The following is a 21,357-nucleotide window of genomic DNA, read 5'->3' on the forward strand; positions in this document are numbered from 1 at the left end:
CCCTGTTCCATTGGCCTGCGGGTCTGTTTCTATTCCAACACCATATAGTTTTAATTACTCCTGATTTGTATACAGTTTGAAGATGTGGAAGGTAATGCCACCCATCTTCTTTTTCCCAAGGATTGCTTTCACTCTCCTTTGGGAGTTTATTGTTCCATATGAATTTCTGTAGTATTTTGTCTATTTCTTTGAAAAATATCATTGAAAAATGTTATGAGACTACATTGAATGTGTATAATGCTGTGGGGAGTATTGCCATTTTGATAATGTTAATCTTCCCAGTTGATGAGCAGGGAATGTGTCTCCATATCCTAGAACCCTCCTTTATTTCTTGAAGTAGTGTTTTCTAATTTTCTTAGTATAGGTCCTCCACTTCTTTAATTAAACTAATTTTGAGGTATTCAATTTTCTGAGGCACTATTGTGAACGGGACTGTTTTTTAATCTCTTCTTTTTCATTATTTGTATATAGGAAAGTCATGTAATTTTGGGTGTTGATTTTGTAATCTGCCACTTTACTACACAAACTTATTGTTTCTAGGAACTTTTTTATGCAGACTTCAGGATTTTCTATGTATAGTATCATGTCATCTGCAAATATTGATAGTATCAGTGTTAATGACGGATATTGGTCTATAATTTTCTTTTTTAGTAGTGCCTCTGATTTGGGCAGTAGGATAGTATTGTCATCATAAACACCATTTGGGAGTATTGTCATCATAGAAACCAAAATGTCCTTAAGTCTTTAGTAGGACTCATTAGTGAATGCATTTGATGTGGGCTTTTGTTTTTTTGGGCGATTTTAAATTACTGCTTCAGTATTTTTATCTTAAGATATTTTTATTTGAGTTTTCTATTTCCTTTTTGCTCAATCTTAATACATTTGTATGAGTCTAAGAATTTATCCTTTTTTATTTCAGGGTCTAAAACTTGGTGGCATAATGTTCATAGTAACCTTATCATCTTTTGTACTTTTTTTTTCCCTGTTTTATCTTTTGTACTTCTAAGGTGTAATTTTTCTTTGTAATTTCTGATCCTATTTACTTGTGTTATCTCTCTCTCTGTCTCTGTCTCTCTGTCTCTGTCTCTGTCTCTCTCTCTCTCTCTCTCTCTCTGTGTCTCTCTCTCCCCCCCTGCCTCTCCCTCTCTCTCTGAGTCTAGCTAACAATTTGTTTGTCTTCTCTATTTTTTTAAAGAACCAGCTCCTGGTTTCATTGACCTGTTGCCTACCCTTTTATATTGTTTTCTTGTTGATTTCTGCTCTAATTTTTATTATTTCCTTCTTGCTTCCTTTAGGATTCATTTTATTTACTTATTTATTTATTTATTTATTTTGTTTTGCATCATATTTGCAGGGCTAAGGGCTTATTCCTGACTCGGTGCTCAGAGATCACTCCTGGTATTCTGCTCAGGGCACCATTTGCAGGCTGGGGATTGAACTCGGGCGGGTTGCATCCCAGACACCCTGACCCTGGCAATTTCTCTCCAGCCTCTCATGTGTTCTTTTTCTACTTTTTTTACTCTGTGCAAGTAGGTCTTTGATTTGAGCATTTTCTTTCTTCTTGATGTGAATTTGAATATCATTTGTATATTATATCATTATATTATACTGGGCTGGAGCGATAGCACAGCGGGTAGGGTGTTTGCCTTGCACGTGGCCAACCCGGCTGACCCAGGTTCAATTCCTCTGCCCCTCTCGGAGAGCCCAGCAAGCTACTAAGAGTATCTTGCAAAGTCTGGCAGGTTACCTGTGACTGTTTTCGATATGCCAAACACAGTAACAAGTCTCACAATGGAGACATTACTGGGCCGCTTGAGCAACTTGATGAACAATGGGAGAACAGTGCTCTAGTGCTATTTTATACTATATTCCACTTAGTATTGCTTTTGCTGTGTCCCATAGGTTTGGTAATTTGTGTTATTATTTTTGCTTGTTTCGACGGATCTTTTTATTTCTTTTTTGATTTCTTTTCTTTGTCCTGATTGTTATTTAACAGTATTTTGTTTCTAAATTTCAATTTTTTCTTTCTTTTTGATTGATTTCTGCTTTTATGACTTTGTGGTCTGAGAAGATACTTGGTATGACTTGTATTTTTATGATGTTGTGGATGTGAGAGTTGGTCCCTAGCATGTCATCTATTCTGGAGAGTCTCCCATGTGCCCTGGAGAAGAATGTGTATGGGGTGGAGGTTTCTGAAGCCATATTATATATATATATATAATATACATTTGAATGTGTATATTTATGTGTACATGTACATATAAATTTAATGTACATTTGTACATATGAAAAACAAACTTAAATTTGTACATGTGCCAGTATATACAACTTAAAATCCAGCTATGTAGAAGCTTAAATAGAGATAGAGAGTAACTTGCAACTTAGGGCACTTGCCTTTCATGAGCCAGTTGTACCTGAAATCCCCAGCACCACATCTGTTTCCTCCCCATTGTCCACTATCCCCAACCCTGCCCAGCTTTACTAGGCGTCATTACTGAGCACAGAGTCAGGACGAATAGACCCTGCATACCTCTGGGTGTGACCTCCATACCCAGCCCCTCCTGCAACCCAAACCTTGTATTTTTCAACTTTTATATTCAAACTATACAAAGACGTGGTCAGTTCCTAGAATCATTACTGAGAATTGTTCTGCTTATGTCATGAACTGTGTTTCTGCTTTTGTCTTAGAGATAGATAACTTATATTACACTGCTATTGACCAGTTACTGGTTCTCAAATTCAGTCCTTCTTTAAGTTTTGTCTGTATCAGTATTATCCAAGGAGCCTTGTAAAAACCTAGTGTTCTGAATCTTACCCTCAGTAGGTGTACATTGATGCCCCTGTTTTCATTTCTACCACCTTTCAAGTGATGGGAAGAAATGTGTAGGAATCTGCTTTGAAAAACTTTAGTATTTGTTAGCAAAGGACCAATATAAAAACTTTCCATTATCCCTCTGGCTTAATGTAAATTACTTTTTACTTTCTCTGTAATCACTTTACCTAAGGTAAATGTTCTCAAGAAATATGTAATATTTTCTCTCTGCAAAGTGAGAATTTTTATCCCTTTAATTTTCTTCTTTTCCTTTAGTACCTTTCTTTTCTACTTGTCTCACTTTCTCTTGTTGATTTTTATTTTAAAAGTCATTTTTAGTAATAAAAACTATTATGAATGTTTTTATGAACAACTCTTGTTCATACTAGAGTTGTTTCAGGCGCCGGTGCAATACAACGTAGTATACGATTCAGTGGTATACAATGTAGTGCAATGCAGTGCAATGCAATACAATACAATGCAGTACAATGCAATGCAGTGCAACACGATATAGAGCAGTACGATACAGTATAATGCAGTACAATGCAATTCAATACAGTGCAGTGCAGTGCAATGCTTCAACACCAGTGGCACCACCAGTATGCCCTTCTGACCACCAACAGCCTCAGGTTTCCTCTCAACATCCTTGGCAGGCACATAACGAATTTATTTTATATTGCTTGTTTCAACAAAACTTGAAGGAATCGCAAATGTAATTAACAGAACATGAATCAATTAAAGTCAGTTTGTGATGATTGATCGCTATGTGATTTTAATCTTTCTTACTCTAGTAGAGGGCCACCATACACCACGAGTGAGTGCTGCACTCCATGCTTTGAGCTGGGAAGTTTGTCTTGTCCTTTAAGGGGTTTCTTCCCTCCCTCCTTCCTCCCTCCCTCCCTCCCTCTCTCTCTCTTTGCCTCCCTCCCAGCAAAACTCAACTCAGAAGTTTTACCTAAGGTAAAACTCCTACTTTTGCACTAAGGAAGTAATTCCTAGTAGTGTTAAGGGGTTTGAGCCTGGGTTGGCCACATGCAAGGCTTGTACTGTATCAACTGAACTATTTTTCCAGCCTCCCCTTTTTGGCTCGGCACTCGGGAATCAGTGCTGGCAGTACACAGAAAGCCTGGTGGTGCCAGACATTGAGCCCCAAAGAGACTTCAATACTTCTTGCTAAACTGGTGTCAAAGCCATGAATTCCCTATGCCATTGCCTGTTTGTGAAACTCTGTCATTTGTTCAAATTTGAATGATCTAGCTGAGAACTCTCCAATAATTCATTTAATTGAATTTTTATACTATATCCTTTCCATTTTTTTCTGGATCATAGAGTCTCATTTGACAGATCTGCTGTGAATTTTATGGGATTTCCTAAGTAAGTTCCTTATTTTGATCTTGCTGTTTTCAATATTTTGTCTCTGGTTTTTGTCATTCTGAGCACACTTTCTTGGAGTTTTGCCATTTGAGTCTACTTTTGCTGGGACCCTCTGGGCCTCTTGTATTTAGTTGTATGCCAAAATTCTGGGAAATTCTTTTCTGTGATTTCCTTGTTGGTTCTTTATCAGATTTGCCTTTCTGGTCGTGAGGGTCTCCAATGATTGTTATATTGTTGAGCTTATTACATAGTTCTCTGCTATGCCACTTACTTCTTTTCACATGTATTTCTATTTTCTGTTATTTTCTAGAGGTTTCCTCCGTTTTTATCTTGGAGCTTCTCTGTCTTAGCCTCAGTTGCTGTAATTTTGCTGCTCTGAGTTTCTGATGACATTTGTCACCTCCTATTCTCTTCATGTAGTTTTCTCATTTCATTTCTCATATTTTTTTGTGCTTTGCCTACCAGCACCACTGTTTCTTTGAGCTCATTAAACATCCTCAGCACGGTGCCACTAAAATAATTTTCTGAGAATTTCCAGAGCTGGTTGGTGGTGTTTTTGCCTTCCAAATTATTGTTTTCACTCATTGAATTTGGAGAGCTTCTAAGTATTTCTCCCCCCCCCCCCTTTTTTTTTGGCCCCGATCCTGCTGTGTTGGTGGTATCTTTGCTGTTAGACCCAGGTGGATGATGCTGAGGGATTATGCTGGGTGTTGATCTTTCTATTTACTTCCAGTCTTCACCAAATAACAGGAAGTATAATTGTGAGCTGTGTGAGGTTTGCTGAGACCAGTTGCAATTGAGACCACTAGCCTCAGGAGCTGTGGACTTGTTCATAGGGCAGAGGTGGGGTGTGGAGACTGCTGGGATCTAGCCAAGAAGCTCTGCTGCAGTTAGAGTAGGACCAGAGATCTCAGCCAAAGACTAATCTTGCTTGTAAGGGAGTAGGGTGGAGCAGCAAGCAATTCTTTTGTCTTTTCACTAAAAATTAGCATTTCCCCTCAATCTCCAAATAGGGTTAAATAAACCCCATTCCTCAAAATCTTGTCCAGCTTCTTACTTTTCCTCTTTCTGTCAGTTTATTTTGGCGGGCAATGGCTTCATTACTTTGGTTGGTCACTCTTAGAGTTTTGCAGGCCACTTTTGTTTCCAAAGTTGCTGGAAAGCCAGTAAGATTAGTCATGTGATTCTTGCTTCAGTATTTGATAGTTGCTTCAGTATTTGATAGTTGCTTCAGTATTTGATAGTGTTCAGTATTTGATGGAGTTGCTTCAGTATTTGATAGTGATTATACAGTTCCCTAAATTATTTTTCCCTTTTACTTCTTTTAGTCACTATAAATGTTTTCACTCTTGTCTACTGTTCTTGTCCACATAGTATTGTTCAATCAATTTGTCTCTACTATTTTTTGAATCTTGGAATGCTTTTTCTAGCATATGAATCGGTTCAGTTTGGGTGCCACTAGCTGAATGTGCTCATTGAACACTTGAAAAAAGGCCGCTTTATGCTGAAATGTTTATACTTTAAATTTGGTGTTTAGGACACACCTGGCATGTTCAGGATTTACTCCTGGTTCTGCACTCAGGCATTACTCCTATTGGGACTTGGGGAACCATGTGCAGTGCCAGGACTCAAACCTGGGTTGGATGGATGCAAGTGCTTATGTGCTACGTTCTATCTCTCGACATACATGGAAATATTTTTAAATACAAAATATACTGTATTTCCAAGATTTAAGATGTAAAAGAAGTGTGAGCTATTTTAAAATACTGATACTTGTTTGGGCTGGAGCCATAGCACATCGGGTAGGGCGCTTGCCTTGCACGCGGCCAGCCCAGCCAAGCTGGGTTTGATTCCTCTGCCCCTCTCAGAGCCCGGCAAGTTACCGAGAGTATCTCACCTGCACGGCAAAGCCTGGCAAGCTACCCGTGACATATTCGATATGCCAAACATAGTAACACAAGTCTCACAATGGAGACGCTACTGGGCCCGCTCGAGCAAATCGAGAGGACAGTGCTGTAGATTACTTGTTTATGATATCTTGGATAAGTTGGGTTAACACAAAACATAAATAAATTTAGACCTAAATTTAAAGTAAATTCCTCTTTAGCTAGATTTGCATTTCTATTAGATAATGTTAATCTAAACCTCATCTTTTCTTATTCCTGACTTTACCTCTGCCCTTGCCAATTTTAATAATAGACACGTCCATCATCCCCATCACCCTCACTTTAGTTTTTTTGGGCCACACCTTCTGATGCTCAGGGGTTACTCCTGGCTCTGTACTCAGAAATCACTCCTGGTGGGCTCAGGGAACCATATGGGTTGCTGGGGATCGAACCAGAGTTGACCGTTTGTAAGGCAAGTACCTTCCTTACCTGCAGTGCACTCTTGAGTCCTTACATTTCCATTCTTAATTAGCCTTCTAGAACATACACACCACTACCACCACTACCCTCTCCCCACCTAGTTACTAGTTGGATTTTTACTTCTTCAAAGCCAGGGTAATTTTCTATGTCTTTCATATAATCAGATAGACTCCTTTATATTAAAATGCCTATTGTGATGTTTTCACCTTATCTGAAGGTGAAAATTCTGTGCTTTGAGTTCTTTATTCCCTTACCCTCAGTTTCACTCTTACGCTGTTTTGCAATTTTACCGCCATCTGGTGTCAGGATTGGGAAACCATAATTCAGTGCTTCCTCTTTCCCTCTGGAAGAAAGCATGTTTCCTTTGAATGTGGCAGACCTGCTCCTTTTCACCCCTAATTTATTGACAGAGCTTTAGCATATTTTAGCGTATGGAATCTTTATTCTTCTTAGAATATCTTCCTTGTCTTTCCTGATAATGTCATCATTTTTGCCCTGTTTTTGTCATTCTTTCATTCTTTTCTGTTAGTGCATTAGTGGTAGTTGGAGCCCTCTGCACTCCCCCTCATCTTTAAGTATGATTCATGTACCAGCATATTTATATTTATTGCCAAAAAATTTCCACTTGCCTAGCAAGATGTTATGAGTGTCTTAAACTGTTTGTTTTCTTCTAAATGTGATCTCCTGTCTGACTTAATTCTCAAATTTATTTTCTCATTTTAATAGTCTCGCTTTTTCCCCCTCTCGGAAAGCCCGGCAAGCTACCGAGAGTATCCGATATGCCAGACACAGTAACAACAAAGTCTCCAATGGAGACGTTACTGGGCCCGCTCGAGCAAATTGATGATCAACGGGAGGGCCTTTACTTTACTTTAATGGTCTCATGCCAGAATTCTGGAAATCAGCTCATATCCTTTGTGTCTCACACTAGCTAAGCATTTACCGTTTCCCATTGAGACACTCAGTAAGGCACTCAATATGAGTGTATTTTTGGAACTGGAGAGATATTACAATGGGTAGGACCTTTGCCTTGTATGTGGCCAACTCGGGTTCAATCCCCAGCCACTGTATGGTCCCCTGAACATGGAGCCAGCCCTGAACACCACTGGGTGTGGCCCCCAAACAAACAAAAGTATATTTTGCTCATGTTCAGTTTGTGTACCATTTCTTCATTTCTACACCAACTTAGTGTCTTCTTTTGCTTGTATGCAGTTTTCATTCATGTATTTTATGCTTATTCTATTAGCATCTCTCACCAGTCTGAGTGTTCCTTGATGTGAAGGAATCCATGCACTTGGATCACAATTGACTCCTCAACACCTGATACATTGTTTTCTGAAACCGGTATAATACATGTGTAGCCTCACCTCTTAGTGATGTTGATGTGACTCCTATAGTTTATGTGATTATTTAAAATCACATAAATAATATAATATTGGAATTTCTTTAATGCTTTCTTCTAGTTTTAATATTCCGAGTTCATTTATTACAAGTGAATTTTTTGTCTTGTCTACCTTTGTCGAGAGAACTTATTGAATATGTAAATGGGTATTTTATTTGGTATTGGCAACAACCGGTTTATAATTTGGAATCTACCAATCAATATGCTGGAGTTATATTCTGAGATTTGGAATTTCATGCCATTAGTTTGGCTCTTCACATTCTGTCTGAAATTTAATGTGCAGCAATTTTGTTCTTTTAGCCATAAATCATATGCAGTAATACTTATTGATATTTAAAGTCATCCAGTAAAATGATAAAAATTTTGTAGTCTGTATTTTATTCATAGTCATAGTTTCTGCTACTCAAGTGTGGTTTGTACATGTAAAGAGATTTCAGTTATTACTATTAGGTAGTAAAATCAGCTAGGTTTTTTTCTTATCTTAGTTCTTTTATGCCTCTTTGCGAGTTTTTCTTTTGTAAAGAGGCAGAAGTAGACAACATGTGTCTAAAATCTTTCAGAAACAAGATGTATTAGGAGATGTTATTTAAAATTGTTTTTTTGTTTTGAGTATTGATTGGCAATTTTAATTAGCAGTCAGTACTTCAAATTGGCAATACTTGAGTTGTTTTTCACCGTAAGTTTAAAAATAAATATAGATCTAAAATATGATTGACTTAAATTATTTTATTGAGATTTTGTGTTTTACAATACTGTTAATAATGGTTTCTTATGCACATCACTATAACACCATACCCCACCACCAGTGTACCTCTCTCCCTCCTTCCCTTCCTCCCTCCGACAAGAGACACCCTTCCCTTTTAACATCCCCCCCTTCTCTTTACCCCTCCCTCCCTCCCCCCTTCTCCACCCCCATCATTCCCAGTTTTGTGGAGCAGTTCTCCCATTGTGTTGCCTTTAGCCATTTTATTTATTTTGCATTTTAATTTGTTTTTTAAAATTTTATTTTCACAAAGTTGTTCTAAACAATATATTACATTTAATATTCCAACACCAGTTCCATCACCGTTATACCTTCCCACCACCATTATTTTGAATTTTTCCCAACCACCACCCAAGACTGCCCCAAATGGATGCTCTAAATGATTAATTTTGTATTCTTTGTTATGAATAATTCACTAAAAATGATCAGAAAAGTTTCTTTAGAAAAAAGTGTGTGGAGATTGGTGTATCTCAATGTGGAGCCATTAAACCCTTGAATAAGAGATTACAAACATGTTGTTATAGGTTGAGCCCTGTGTGGAATAAATATATTTTCTAAATACAGATTGGTTGCCTTCTACTTTACACCCCTATCCAATGGTGTGTGCTACTCTTGGTACATTAGTGGTTTTAAATGGTTTTAATTAGTGGTAATTAGAGTTTTAAATGTTGCCCCAGGAATTCTAATATTTTGAATGGGGTGATAGAGCTAGAGTTAAATTTTTAACTAGATGATGACTTTGCGGTTTGGAGACATCTTTGCAGCTTGTGGCTGTCTTTTGAGATTTATTTATGAGTCTCTAGATCATGGCCATTAATGAGCTAATATGGTATCAGAGGCAATTCTTGAGCATGACCACCAGGCTCCTGAAGAACAGGGAGATGGGGAAGGTCCCCCATTCCCGACTCTGTGAGAGCCTGGAGATTTTGGTGAATACCTGCATACCTGAGTTTTTCAGCAGACTCATTCATGGATGAGGCTTGTCCTGAGCCTGTGAAGATCTGCTGTGAGCATGGTGTTGATTGGGTTCTGGAGGTTTTCGGCTGCCGAGTCTTTTTTTGGTTGGGTGATAGGCTCACCCAGGCCCCTCCAGGGTGCTCTGGATGAGACTCAGCTGGCACAGAATCTGAAGGCATCTCTGCCAATTTTGCATTTTTGAATTTTATTAAAGCACCGTGATTTACAAAATCAAGTTTTAGACATACAATCTTGTAGCACCAATCCCATCACCAGTGTCAAGTTCACTACCATTGCTTCTTGTTTTTTGTATCCCCCATCCCTCCACACTTTCTTTCTTTCCCCTATATTCTGGACCAGGTTGATATAGGCATCCCCCTTTAAAGCATTGCATTCCCTCAGCACCATCAGGTGGCTGTAGTGTTCTTTGGCACCAGAACTCCTGAGCACTGACTCATCTGACTTGGCATGGTCAGTATCTTTGGGATGTTAGTTTTTGGTCCCTATTCACCAGTGATTCCTTCCCTTTCATTTGTGAAAACACAGATGTTGATTATTGCTGGTTTGTCATCTTGTATTATATATATCCATAATATGCCATGAAATCTCTCATGAGAAATCTTAGGTATACTCTAATTGTCTTTGATATTGTGGTACCTGTGTAGTTTATATTTAGTAGAACATAAGTAGGGAATATATGACCATGTTTTTCATATTAAAAATATTTTATGCTAACAAATATATCAATAGAAGGAAAGAGAAAACCATATGGTTACATCAATAGATGCAGAGAAGGCATTTGATAAAATCCAGCACCCATTTATGATAAAAACTCTCAGCAAAATGGGAGTTGAAGGAGCTTTCCTCAATATAGTCAAAGCCATCACCACAAGCCCACAGCAAGCATTATTCTCAATGGAGAAAAACTCAGAGCCTCCTTCTAAGATCTGTAACAAGACAAGGTTGCCCCCTTTAACCACTTCTATTCAGTATGTACTGAAAGTACTTGCTGTAGAAATTAGGCAAGAAAAAGATATCAAGGGCACCAGATAGGAAAGAAATCAAGCTCTCACTGTTTGCAGATGACACGGTACTATGCTTAGAGGACCTTAAAGCCTCTACCAAGAAGCTCCTAGAAATAATAGGCTTGCATAGTAAAGTGGCAGGTTACAAAATCAGTACCGAAAAGTCCAGGGCTTTTCTATATATAAGTAATGAAATAGAAAAAAGAGATAATGAAAAAAAAAATCTTGTTCACTATAGTGCCTCAGAAAATCAAGTACCTTGGAATCAGCTTAACAAAAGAGGTGAAGGACCTATACAAAGAAAACTACAAAATTCTACTTCAAGAAATAAAAGAGGACACTAGGAAATGGAAACACATCCCCTGCTCATGGATCGGGAGGATTAACACCATCAAAATGCCAATGCTCCCTAAAACATTATACAGATTTAATGTATTCCTCATAAGGATACCCATGACATTTTTCAAAGAAATAGACAAAACACTCCTGAAATTCATATGGAGTAATAAGAAGATGGGTGGCATCACTTCCCCAACTTCAAGCTACTACAAAGCAGTAGTAATTAAAACAGCTTGCCATTGGAATAGAAACAGACCCACAGACCATTTAACAGAGCTGAATATTCTGACACAGACTCTCAAGTATACGTTCACTTAATCTTTGATAAGGAAGCAAGAAATGTGAAATGGACCAAGTAAAGCCTCGTCAACAAGTGGTGCTGGGAAAACTGGGACAGGTACATGCGAAAGAATGAACTCAGACCTCTGTCTAATGTCAAGCACAAAAGTCAGATCCAAATGGATTAAAGACCTCAATAACAGACCTGAATCCATAAGGTACATGGAGGGAAATGTCGGCAGAACCCTCCATGATATTGAAGCTCAAAGCATCTTCAAGGAAGAAACACCACTGACTAAACAAGTGGAAACAAATATATAAATGGGATTACATTAAACTAAGAAGCTTCTGCTTCTTAAAAGAATCAGTGTTAGGGCACCCCAGAGGGGAACGGGTGAGAGCCCTTGCTGACCCAAGGGACCCAGCCCCGGCAGCCGAAACTTCCAGAACCCAACTGTCGCCACGCTCAAGGCTGCTCCCTACGTGCTCACACATAAGTGAACATATTTGAGGCTGCATGACACATCATCAGACACTCCCTACCCATTCTTCATAAGTACCACACTATATTTGATGGGGTTCAGATAGTAGGCAGCAAATCATAGAGGAAAAAAAATATATATATACATACATATATACATATTTTCATATATCTCCGTCAGTCTTTAACATGTTAGCGATATCCTAAAGAATGTCTTAATAGCCCCTGCCAAAATAGGACAATCTTCACACTGTTTCCTATATGAATACTTTTTTGTAAGCATTTTCAGTGGTTCTTCATAACAGATAGTACAAAATATATTATTTTGGTTGTGCTTTGGGACAGGGATCCGGTGTTGTGATGGAAACATCCCAAATTTGGTGGTGGGAAGGTGTAATGGTAGTGGAATTGGTGTTTGAATATTAAATGTAATCATATATTTTGAACTACCTTATAAAATAAAAAAATTAAAAGAAGAAACAGTGACCAAAATACAGAAAGAGCCCATGGAATGTGAAAAATTATTTATCCAATATCCATTAGTTAGGGGCTTAATATCCAGGATATAGAAGACAGTAGAAGTGTATAAGAAAAAAATCCTCCAACCCCATCAAAAATGGGGAGAAGAAATGTACAGAAACTTCCACAAAAGAAATTTAAATGGCCAAAAGGCACATGAAAAAATTCTGTACATTGCTAATTATAAGGGAAATGCAAATTAAAACAACAACAAAATACCATCTTACACCACAGAAACTGGGACACATCAGTAAGAACAAGAACAACCAGTGCTGGTGCAGATGCGGTGAGAAAGAAACTGTCATTCATTGTTGGTGGCAATGCCGACTGGTCTAGTCTTTTTGGAAAACAATATGGACATTCTTCCAAAAACTAGAAGTTGAGCTCTCATATGACCCAGCAATACCACTCCTGGGAACATATTCTGGGAATGCAAAAATATACTGTAGAAATGACATCTGCACTTGTTGTTTATTGCAGCACTCTTTACAATAGATAAAATCTGGAGAAAACCCGAGTGTCTGAGAACAGATGACTAGTTAAGGAAACTTTGGTACATCTATACCATGGAATACTTATGCAGCTGTTAGGAAAGATGAAATAATGAAATTTACTTATAATGTGGATGGACATGGAGTATCATGCTAAGTGAAAAGAGTCAGAAAGAGAGGGACAGGCATAGAATGACTGCACTCATTTGTGGAATATAAAGTAACATAGGAGACTAACAACTAAGGACAGTGGAGATAAAGGCCACGAGGATCGCTCCATGACTTGGAAACTGGCCTCACGTGTTGGGGAAAAAGGCAGCTGGGATAGAGAAGTGACCACTAAGTAAATGATGGTTGGAGGAGTCACTTGAGTGGGAGATGTGTACTGAAAGTAGATAAAGGACCAAACATGATGGCCTCTTAGTACCTGTAGTGTAAACCATAACACCCAAAATGAGAGAAAGAGTAAGAGGGAATGTTCCTACCACAGAGATAGAGATAAGGTGGGATAAGGTGAGGGTGATGGGAGGGATCCTGGGAACATTGGTAGTAGAGAATGGGCACTGGTGGATGTATGGGTGCTCGATCATTGTTTGACTGAAACATAATCTGAAAGTATCTAAGTCTGTAACTGTAACGACGATTCAGTAAAAGACAAAAAACAAAAACAAAGAAAAAATATTTAATGCTAGCTTAGAATAATTGTACTTTGTCATTTGGCTCATTTTTGTGGGTGGGAGGAACAGTCTAAATTATATTTCATTCACACAATGCTGTGTACTGACTTCTGAAGCCAGGTGGCAAATTTAGTAGTTTGCAGTCAGAGCTTTTGTTGTTTGTTTATACATGTAAGGTACGGGACATAATTAATTTACTTTATTTTTACTTTAAAGGGACATGAGAGATGGCTTCAGAAGAAAAAGTTTCTACTCTTCCCATTATGTGAGAGACCGATCTCCTCATAAAAGAGACACTTTTTTCAGAGAATCACCTGTAGGCCGAAAAGATTCTCCACATAGCAGATCTGGCTCCAGTGTCAGTAGTAGAAGCTATTCTCCAGAAAGAAGCAAAACGTACTCTTTCCATCAATCTCAACATAGAAGTATGTATTTTAAAAAAATATTATCTGTTGAGGTAACATTGGTTTCCAAGATTTTAAATATTTATATGTTTAGAGATAGTCACAATATTGACTATAACACACCTACCACTAAAGTGGTAATATCTTCCACTATAGTCTCTTGGACCCTTTCAACTTTTTTCTTTTACAGTCTTTAATAGAATACTGATTCATACTGCTCTATAGACACTGTAAACATCTCTCTCTCTCTCCCTCTCTCTCTCTCTCTCTCTCTCTCTATATATATATATATATATATATAAGTAAATGTTTGTTTTTAACTTTATTTTGAGAACTTCAAGCCCCAAATGTGGTTTAGTGTCTACCTTTTGGAGAACTATTTCAAATTATGGTTTGTGTGACATTTTACTTAAAATTCTTCAACATGTAAGAGATGTGTTCATAATCATGTTGGAAAGTTAAATGTGCCTATATTTTCTGCTACTTCCTGGGCTAGTTAGATATGTTTAATCTTCTATTATTAGATGTTGTCTATTCCTGCCTTATATTATACACATATAGTGTGTTTTTCATGGAAATGATGAGCGACTTTTTCTAAATTTAAGCCATAGCCTTATACGATATAGAGATAAAGTTTACGGTATGTTTGGTTTGCTCTGATCTCTGCTTTGTCTCTAACTTGGAGTGCCTGGACATGCATGGCATTCTGTGAAACCCTCAGTATGTTTTAGAATAAATATAGCAACTTCTTTTATGAATAAAGTATTCCTGAATTAATTTTTTAGACTTTACCATTTGCAGTTGAGTTAATTTAAATAATATTTCTGTGTACTTTCTATATGGGTTGGAGCGATAGCACGGCGGGTAGGGCGTTTGCTTGCAAGCGGCCAAGATGGGCGGCCTGAGTTCGATTCCTCCGCCCCTCTCGGAGAGCCTGGCAAGCTACCGAGAGTATCTCGCCTGCACAGCAAAGCCTGGCAAGCTACCCGTGGCGTATTCGATATGCCAACCACAGTAACAATTGTCACAATGGAGATGTTATTGGGCCCGCCCGAGCAAATCGATGAACAACAGGAGGACAGTGACAGGACAGTGACAGTGACTTTCTATATACAAGGTACTTACTGTGTTAGGAAGACCAAGGAACTAGAACATATGTATAGAATATATATGCATATATAGTCTCTCTCTAGAATGCATATATAAACATACATTTACATGAATAGTAACAGCTTTATCAATATGTAAAGGTAAAGGTAAAGGCCCTCCCGTTGATCGTCGATTTGCTCGAGCGGGCCCAGTAATGTCTCCATTGGAGACTTTGTTGTTACTGTGTCTGGCATATTGGATATTCTCGGTAGCTTGCCGGGCTCTCCGAGAGGGGCGGAGGAATCGAACTTGGGTCGGCCATGTTGGCCGCTTGTAAGGCGAACGCCCTGCCCGCTGTGCTATCGCTCCAGCCCATCAATATGTAAATGAAGCATAAACTGTAACTGATATATTATAAAATAGTCAGTAGGACATGACCATGTCACAGTGAGAGAGAATCTTGCATGAGGGAAAGGAAGAACATATAGAGGATATGACATTTGGGTTCATCTTTTATTTCAGGTTTCTACAATTGGAGAACTATTTTCTAGGTAAAAGAAATTGTAAGCCAAAGTACACAAATCAGAAAAGTCTGCTATTTTTTCCTTTTCCCTTTAGCTTTTCCCGTTATCTCAGCAATAAAAATTTTATTTTAACATTTTTGCCTCCTGCATGTTGGAAGTGGTATAAAATCACTTCATATCATCAGGTTGTCTCCACTTGTAGCAGTTGCTGGATTCCTGTGAACAATTTAGTCTTCGCTTTTTTTAGAATTAGGTTGAAGGGGGCGGTGGGGTGGGGGGTAGTGTTCTCAGAAAAATATTTTTGGATTACTGTATGTGAATGAAGGAGGTAAGAATGTCATTTGAAGGGTTTAAAACGAAAACAATTACTTACATATGCCTTCTTGCTAAAATATTTTTGGAATCGTTCCAGATAACTAAAAGTTTTTACTTTTAGTGGAGTTTAGTTTGATATTTTTCTTTTTGCTTTATTTCTATCCTCTCACACCTCCTTGCTCTCTTTCAGGAAAATAAATTGTGTCCTCTCTTCCTTCCCCTCCCCCCTCCGTCCCTCTTCCTCTCCCTCTTCTACCCCTCTTCTCTCCCCTCTTTTTTTGGGAGCCACAGCTGGCTGTGCTTAGGGCTTCTTACTTCTGGTTCTGTGTTCAGGGATAAAACCCAAGTCAGCAAGGGAAGAACTTATTGCTATCTCTATGTTCTCACAAGCTCTCATCTGTAAATCATGCTCATATGTACAGACATAAATATCTAACAGTAGCCACCTTCATAAGATTTTTTTTAATGTGTTAAATTCAAATTTATTGAGAATTTGATTAATTTTTTGATAAGATTTTATTAAGTGGAGGAAAAGTTTTGAAATGAAAGCCTTTAACAAAATGAGTAAAATGGAAGCTTGAGATTCATACATCACTGCTTTTAGTGAAGTTATTAAGTTATATCACATAGTTAATAGCAAATTATTTTTATTTTCTTCTTCTTTAAAAAACTGAAGTTCTAGGGAGATATGTCTGCTTTTGACCTGATGGCCAAAACTGTAATAAACTCTTGACATTAATTGTGGAGAAGCAACAATGTAGTGCTCCTTTATTTTTGTCTCCAATATATTTTCTCTATTCTTTTAAGTCTAGTACCTTTAAATATCTGGAGTGATGAAAAGATAACAAGGATTGTTTGGAGACTAAGATATAGTATAAATGGAATTGAGCATATTACTTTGTTGATACCTTCATGTTTATTTAAGTTCATTTGGTTTCGAAAGTAAAATTATTTAAGGAAAAAAAAGTCTTGTTAAAAATTAAAAAAAATAGGGTCAAATATAAAAAACTTTTGTGAACAGGTTAATTTCTTAACTCTTTGGGCTATATTAAAATTGTCTTCTATACTACATTCACATAAATAGTTTTCAGAATAACTTGATAAGATTGCAGGTAAGATCACAAAAGGACTTTGTTTTGAACTGTACAAAAAGTAACTGCTCTTTACATGTTTGCTTCATGTATTTATTTTTTGATACCTTTCCTTTAAAAGTAAATTTAACAAATATTGATGGCACTTTACTTTTCTTCAAAAAAAGACAGAGTGGCCTGTGAGGTAACTCAGAGTGAATACTTGTCTCAAGGGTAAATCATCTGTAGCAACCACATTTTTTAAAAAGGAGGACTGAGAAAGAAGCAGAGCTCTTTATCTTTTTAGACTAGATTAACTAAGTGGAAAATGTTAATGATTTTTTTCATATGTGGAAATTTTTGACAGATTTTAAATGTTTATATAAAAATAGGTAACATTTTGTTAAACCTTTATGTACTCATTTTGCTTTAACTTAAAACTTTTTAAGTTAAAATATAAGTTAAAATTCTTGAATTTCAAGATTTTCTTACTCATTCTTTAACTTAATTTTTTTTACCCATTCATAATGTTAATTTAGTGATTATTAGTAGTTTGGGCTGGAGCAATAGCACAGCAGGTAGGGCGTTTGCCTTGACACGGCTGACCTGAGTTCAATTTCTCCATCCCTTTCCGAGAGCCTGGCAAGCTACCGAGAGTATCCCGCCTGCACAGCAGATCCTGGCAAGCCCCCTGTGGCGTATTTGATATGCCAAAAACAGTAACAACAAGTCTCACAATGTAGGCATTACTGGTTCCTGCATGAGCAAATTGATGAACAACGGGAGGACAGTGCTACAGTGCTACTAGTAGTTTCACCATGGTAGTCATTTCAGGACTAATTTTCATAATTGTCATTTTGTTTAGCGTATATCTCTGTGCTATTGTATGTCACAGAATAATTTTTTCCTACATTTTTATCGCAGCTATTTCTCATTTTATGCTTGTAAGCCTGCATGAATACATACATGTCCTTAGGTGCATGTAATTGGTGTTTTTTTTTTTTTTTTTGCTTTTTGGGTTACACCCAGCAATGCTCAGGGGTTACTCCTGGCTCTGCACTCAGGAATTACTCCTGGCGGTGCTTGGGGGACCATATGGGATGCTGGGAATGGAACCTGGGTTTGTTGCATGCCAGGCAAATACCCTACCCGCTGTGCTATCACTCCGGTCCCTATAATTGTATTTTAAAGTTAATTTTGTTCTGGTGTGTGTGGGGTATCCCAAACAATGCCAGTAGGTTGGAGGTCTCTTACTAGCAATTCTCAGCCAGCAGAGAAGTAAGTTCTACTCGGTTCCTGTGGTGCATGGAATTACTGCACTACTCTGGTAGTGCTTGGGATTGGCCAAGGTCACACCTGGCAGTGCTTGGGGGCCTTTAGGGCTGTACCCAGTAAATTTCTGGGGACCATGTGGTGTGGGCATATTTCTTAACCACTTTACTATCTCTCTCTAGCCCCCATACATGTTAAAATGAATATTATGAAATATTTTATAGGAATACTTCATTATTTCTCTTACTTAAGCACTTAGGCTAATCTTAAGAACTTTGGTTTGCTTTAGACTAATCTTAAACTGAACTATTGTTTCTATGTTATGCTTATATTTAAGAATTTTATATCTATAACAATTGTACTATTATAGCTGCTATTCTAATATTATTACTAGTATTATTACTAGTATGATTCTAGTATTATTTTTAGTATTACTAATTTTTGTTGTCTTGGTTAGCCTCATAACCCTTATTATATTATTCTAATTATAATTATTTGTTATATATAATATTTTAATTTGAAGTTTAATTTTATTCTAATCTAACTAAATGTCTCTCCATAAATTTCTCTTAGGAATTTGTTTCCTTTTGTCTCCCTTTTCTCAAATGAATCCCATTGTTTTCTTATCTTACACTTTGATATATACCTTTTGTTTAGGATAAGGGTTTTAATCCTGACAGTAGAGATGACAAATTCTGTTTCTTAAACCCATTCTTTGTTGAAGTACTTTCTGTGTTCCGTTTCTAGTCTTACCTTCTTATATAACTTGTGTTTTATGAAGCAATTAAAATATTTTACTCTAACATCTATTTATTGCTAATTGTTTCTCTTGGAGCCATAAAGATATTTCTTTTCTATTGTGACCATATGATATTTCCTTTTATATATTTGAAAAGTACTATCAGAAGCTCTTTTTTTTCAAAGTTTATTTATGTATACTTCCTTGTTTTTGTTTCCCTGATTTTTCTTTTGTCCCATTTCAGTTGTGATGTCAGAAGTGAATTATTCATTTGTGAATTACAGTATATAAGAGGCTTTTACTGAGACTCAAGGTAGCTGAACCGAAGCCATTTAAAAAATTTATTGTTTTAAAAGTCTGTCCTTTTGTATTAAGTGAAACTATAGTTAGTGATTCATGGTCTTCTGTAATAGTATTAAAATCTCATTAGTGATCCTTTATATAATAGCAGATAAAAAGCTGTTTTATCAGCGTAGGAGGTAGAATTTATGTGTTTCTGTACTAATCATTAATAATTCTGTTGAGGAGCTTGAGACAAGCTATAGAAACTTCTAGAGGGCTTTCTGTTGACCTTAGCTGTTTATAGTCATTGTTGTTATTCAGTCATTTGTGAGTTCCCTATCTTGTCTTCTTTCTTTTTGAGGATTTTATAGTAGTCAGGTGCTTTCTTAAGTACAATCCTTACATTTCTTAGCTTACAAATTTCTCTATTGAAATAGTCACTTCTGGTGGTGTGACTTTGCTTTTATAAATCCATCATGATTTTAAGTGATAATTATGTAAATACTTGATTATTCGTTTTAAACATTTGCTAATTATGATCCATTTCCACAGTGATCCTCCTGTAGACCATGTGACATTTTATGCGAAAGCTTCAAAATACTATAAATACAGAAGATTTGCAAGATTATTTTGTTGTGGTGGTGTTATTTTTCTGAGGTTCTAACTTTGGACCCAGTATCCCCTTATTTTTTACAGCAGACATTATTAACGATAGGTGATACATTTTAAAGAAAATTCTTATTGTCATGTATTGCTCCTTAACACCTTTCAGAATGTTTTATAAATGCTCAAGAATTAAGAATACTATTTTGGGGGCTGGAGCAGTAGTTCCACAAGTAGGTGCTTGCATTGCATGCAGCCAACTGGGGTTTGGTCCCTGGCACCCCATATTGTCCCCTGAGCACCACCAGAAGTAATCTCTGAGCATAGAACTGGGAGTTAGCCCTTAGCACCACTGGGTGTGGCCCCAAAACAAAACAAGCAAAAATACTATTTTGATAAGTGTTTATGTGAAAGATAGACACCATTGTTGAGCTTCAGTATAATGCCAAAAAAATTGTATTTTATTGTTCTAACAAGACCACCTGGCTGTGAAAATGTTGGAAATCTACATGACAGTTTCGATTATGAAATGCCAGTAGAATTTAGTGGTTAATTTGTGCACTTAGGAAGAGGACTTTTTATAAAGTAGTTTACAATATTTCATTACATTTAATATTAAAAAACAATCCCAGCACCATTATACCTCCCCATCACCATATTTCAGATGTTTCCATCCTGAACCCCAACCCTTGCCCCCAAGCAGAACTGAAATCATTTATTTTGTATTGTTTGTTATGAATGCTCTGCTAAAAATGATCCAAAAAAGGTTTCTTAGAGGAAAGTATGTGAAGATTGTTGTATTTCACCCAGGAGCCATTAAGCCATACTATAAGAGATTACTAACATGTTGCAACCTTGTGTGCGTGTGTGTGTGTGTTTATACATATATATGTATATATACATATATATAATCTGTAAAATTATAGTTTCCCCTAAGATTGGTTGCCTTCTACTTTAAACCTCATCAGATGTGGTATTCTACTCTTGGAAGTATGAGATGTCGTGTCCAGGAATAGGTTCACTCATGGGTGAGGCTTGTCCAAGTGTTTGGAGAACCGCCATGAGTATGGAAGTGATTGAGTTCTGGAGGTTTTTGGCTGCCGGTGTTTGCTCCCTTGGCGTGGGGATGGACCTCACCTGCCCCCCTCTGGGTTTCCTTGAATGAAACAGCCTGGCACGGGGTCTGGAGACATGGCTATGGTGTATCGTTCTGTGCTCTCTTCTGAGAGATTTATTGTTGGTTAGTCTCTGGATTGTGGCCATTGCTGAGCCAGAGGTGGCTTGTGGGGGTGACTGCCAAGTTGCTGAAAAAGAGTGAGATGTGGGGAGGTCCACTGTTCCCAGTTACATTGAACCTGAAGTTTTCCGTCACAAATCCTGCATAACTGGGTTTTCTGCAGATTCACTCATGGGTGAGGTTCGACCTGAGCTCATTTGCTTTTAAAGGAGAATTCAAAAGTGCATTTTCAAAGATTTCTAGATAATATTTCTAAAGCTGATTATTTTGGGGAAGCAGAGGAGTTGCAAAAGTTTTTCTACCCCTTTTTCTCCACCTGTTGTCTATGTATCTTCTT

General features: G+C 37.4%; 1 protein-coding gene across 4 annotated transcripts in view; it reads left to right on the forward strand.

Moving 5' to 3' along the window:
* The window catches only part of PPHLN1 (periphilin 1), a 141,235-nt gene that overhangs the window by 46,129 nt on the left and 73,749 nt on the right, over nt 1-21,357 (forward strand). For all 4 annotated transcript variants that reach the window (XM_056117890.1, XM_056117891.1, XM_056117893.1 and 1 more), the window contains one exon: nt 13,702-13,910. In XM_056117890.1, the coding sequence (XP_055973865.1) occupies nt 13,702-13,910 (209 nt within the window). The remainder of the gene's footprint in view (nt 1-13,701; nt 13,911-21,357) is intronic.

The sequence above is a fragment of the Sorex fumeus genome, unplaced genomic scaffold (assembly GCF_029834395.1).
Source record: "Sorex fumeus unplaced genomic scaffold, SorFum_2.1 ptg000036l, whole genome shotgun sequence".
NCBI lineage: Eukaryota > Metazoa > Chordata > Mammalia > Eulipotyphla > Soricidae > Sorex > Sorex fumeus.